This window comes from Dipodomys ordii, unplaced genomic scaffold (genome assembly GCF_000151885.1).
Source record: "Dipodomys ordii isolate 6190 unplaced genomic scaffold, Dord_2.0 Scaffold17, whole genome shotgun sequence".
In the NCBI taxonomy this organism is placed as follows: domain Eukaryota; kingdom Metazoa; phylum Chordata; class Mammalia; order Rodentia; family Heteromyidae; genus Dipodomys; species Dipodomys ordii.
Genome location: NW_012267233.1, coordinates 12,716,431 through 12,719,963, shown reverse-complemented (window position 1 = coordinate 12,719,963; position 3,533 = coordinate 12,716,431). Strand labels below are relative to the sequence as shown.

Sequence of the window (3,533 nt, the reverse complement as noted above, 5' to 3'; positions counted from 1 at the left end):
CTCTACCACTTGAGCTACAGCGCCACTTCCGGTTTTCTGGTGGTTTATTGGAGATAGGAGTTTCACGGTCTCTCCTGCCCGGGCTGGCTTTGAACCGCGATCCTCAGATCTCAGCCTCCTGAGTAGTTAGGATTACAGGTGTGAGCCACCAGCGCCCGGCTCACTTGAACTCTTAAAAGGAAGTGTCTTTACCTCTTGTACCCACCTTGCTTGTCCCATACTAGATTCATTATACAGTAGTAGGCTAGACAATGGATGATCACTCTAAGTTGATTAATTCCATTTTGTTTTCTACTCTAAAGAAAGGCAACAATAGCCAGGTGCTGGTAGCTCATAACTGTAATCCTAGCTATTCATGAGGCTGCAACCTGAGGATCAGCAGTTCAAAGCCAGCCCATGAAGAAGTTTCTCCAGTTAACCATCAAAAAGGCCAGAAGTGAAGCTGAGGCTCAAGTGATAGAGGACTATCCTTGAGTACAAAAAGCTCAGATACAGTGCCCTGGCCTTCAGTTCAAGCTCCAGGATGGCTGTCTCCTGCATCCTGCCGAACACATACATACAAAAAGCCAACATCAGCACCATCAGTATTTTCATGATTATTTTTAATGGATTTCTTATTTTAGTGGTTCATAAACAACTAGAAACAATTCTTGTGTGTATGTGCTTAAGATATAAAACCAGCTGGGCACTGGTGGCTCACGCCTGTAATCCTAGCTACTCAGGAGGCTGAGATCTGAGGATCGCGGTTCAAAGCCAGCCTGGGCAGGAGAGACTGTGAGATTCCTATCTCCAATAAACCACCAGAAAACCGGAAGTGGCGCTGTAGCTCAAGTGGTAGAGCCCTCACCTTGAGCTGAAGGACAGTGCCCAGGCCCAGAGTTCAAGCCCCCCGACCGACCAAAAAAAAAAAAAAGATATAAAACCATTTATAGCTGGGTGCTGGTGGCTCACGCCTGTAATTCTAGCTACTCAGGAGGCTGAGATCTGAGGATCATGGTTCAAAGCCAGCCTGGGCAGGAAAGACTGTGAGACTCTTGTCTGCAATAAACCACCAGAAAACCGGAAGTGGCACTGTAGCTCAAGCGGTAGAGCACTTGCCTTGAGCTGAAGAGCTGAGGGACAGCGCCCAAGCCCAGAGTTCAAGCTCCATCACCGACCAAATAAATAAATAAATAATAAAACAATTTATAAATAATATTATATACCATTCAGGTGTGGAAAGTGGCTTTCAGACTTCTGCTCCTCAGATTACCCCTATTACAAATGAAGAAACTGAGTTTAAGAAACTGTCTTTTAAGTCTAAGCTGGAAGTAAACCTTTGCATTCCCCACTGAACCTCATGATTGGTTCCTGTGTGCACTCATGCACACACTCACACAGAATTCCTTTTTCTTCTGCAGTGCCACTGTGCCTTCTTTTTTTTGGGGGGGGGAGGGGGTCCAGTCATGGGGCTTGAACTCTGGGCCTGGGCACTGTCCCTCAGCTCTTCAGCTCAAGGCTAGTGCTCTACCACTTGAGCCACAGCACCACTTCTGGCTTTTTTCTTTTTGCTTATGTGGTGCTGAGGAATTGAACCCAGGACCTCATGCATGCAAGGCAAGTGCTCTACCACTGAGCCACCTTCCCTGCCCCCCACTGTGCCTTCTTATTCTCAGACATGGCCCTCAGGCACTACAGACACAAACTTGGGGAGCTGGAGGTCATGCTCTCCAGTTGCCTTTGGAGGGGTGAAAGAGGATTGCTAGTCTTGGGTCTTGAACTCAGGGCCTGGATGCTACCCCTGGTCTTTTCTGCTCAAGGCTGGTGTTCTACGACACTTAAGTTCTTTTGGTATTTAATTAGAGATAAGATTCTCATAGACTTTTACTTCCTAGGCTGGCTTTGAACTATGAGCCTCAGATCTCAACCTTTTGAGTTGGATCACAGGCGTGAGCCACAGGTGCTTCACAAGTTTTTTGTTGTTACTCTTATTTTTCTTTTTAAGATTTCAGGTTGTTCATCAACATTCAAGATGTGTCAGCTTAGTAGACAACAATATGGAAAAATACTTAATTGCATAAAGTTTATGCATTAGAGTTAAGCTTCAGAATGGGAGTGTACATCTACTTAAAAGCACTGACTCTGGTCTTCGCCTTTTCTTCTCAGGTCCTATTGCCCCCGTACGATGATGCTACTGCTGTAAATGGTGCTGCCAAGGAGCCACCACCACCACCTTATGTGTCTGCCTGAGCTGGTGGTGGAGATGGGACAAGCAGCTCTGCTTTGCAGACATCTGAAAAATAGTTCTGTATGTTTAGTTCCTAGATGAGCTGTTTGAGTTGTCCATTGTCAAAATACTATACTTTACAATTTAGTTATGTTGAGACCTTGTGTAGTTTCATATATGTACTTTTAGCTAGAGTTCTGGGGTAGTGTACCTGTGTAGGGTTCTTTCTGTAGGAATGGGGTATAATTGAGATCCATTAGTGTGTTCCTGAAATATAGATAGACTTCAAGCCTCTTTTGTACCTACTCTGTCCCAAAGCTGGGCAATAGGTTTATTTTTCCCCTATCTTCTCTTTCTCATGAAACTGTAAGACAAAATCAATTAGATAATGCTTTTTCTTAAACCATTCTAGTATCCTTACAAATCCTCAAAAAAAAAGCAAGGAATATTAATTGTTCAGTCATTGCTCTAATTAGGTAAATAGGCACCCTCATATATATGTTAGAAAGAATGATCCTACTATTTCATAAATGACATTTTAAATTTGCTGGTCAAGGATTTTCTTCATGGACTGAATTACAAGCATTAAGCAATACTGGACAGTGGATAGCAGAAACTTACTGAGTTCTGGGTGGTGGGGATATCACCTCTTGTTAGAAGGGAACTGATTTGTATGGCACTGTCAGAGACCTAATGCCCCTTTTCTTCCAATTTTCATCCTACCTGATGCTCTAAGGGTCCTGTCCTAACTTGATCCACAGAAGTTATCCACTCACTTTTCAAGGAGAATTTACCCATATGGTAATTTCCTAAACATATGGAGACATGTTTCCTTTTTTTCCTGTAAGGTCCATTCTGCTACTTTGAATTTCCAGGTATGCCTACTCATCTTTACAATGTTCAGGCTTTAGAAAAAAAATGAAGAAGGTGGTTTTCTTTATGGAATGCTTTTGTCTTGATTGCTTGAATTGCAAAGGACGTTTATGCGTTCATATTAAAAAAGTTCTCTTGCTTGTTTGTTGTTGAATATGCTGTAAATGAAGGCTTTTGCAATTAAACTGACATTTGTCCATATCCAAGAAAATAACCTTTGTCTCTGTGGTGATTGGGCCTAGGAACTGTTCCTTCCTGTCCACACAGGGCCACATAGCATGGTGGCTCACCTGGCATGCTTTGGCTCATTTCACACAAAACTGGTTTTTAGTGTTGTTTTACTTTCATTTTCCTTTTTTTGTCTGGGGTTTGAACTCGGAATCTATGGTTTTTGTAAAGATAATTACCCAAAGAGAACTAATTTGTGATTGTATGTGCATCTTTGCATACATGT

The 3,533-nt window shown here is 42.7% G+C and overlaps 1 protein-coding gene across 1 annotated transcript in view; it reads left to right on the top strand.

Moving 5' to 3' along the window:
- Positions 1-3,293, top strand: part of Laptm4b (lysosomal protein transmembrane 4 beta) — a 57,751-nt gene extending 54,458 nt beyond the window's left edge. Inside the window, exon 7 of the mRNA XM_013012561.1 lies at positions 2,146-3,293. Within this exon, the coding sequence (XP_012868015.1) occupies positions 2,146-2,229 (84 nt within the window). The 3' untranslated portion in view covers positions 2,230-3,293. The remainder of the gene's footprint in view (positions 1-2,145) is intronic.
- Positions 3,294-3,533: the final 240 nt, after the last annotated feature.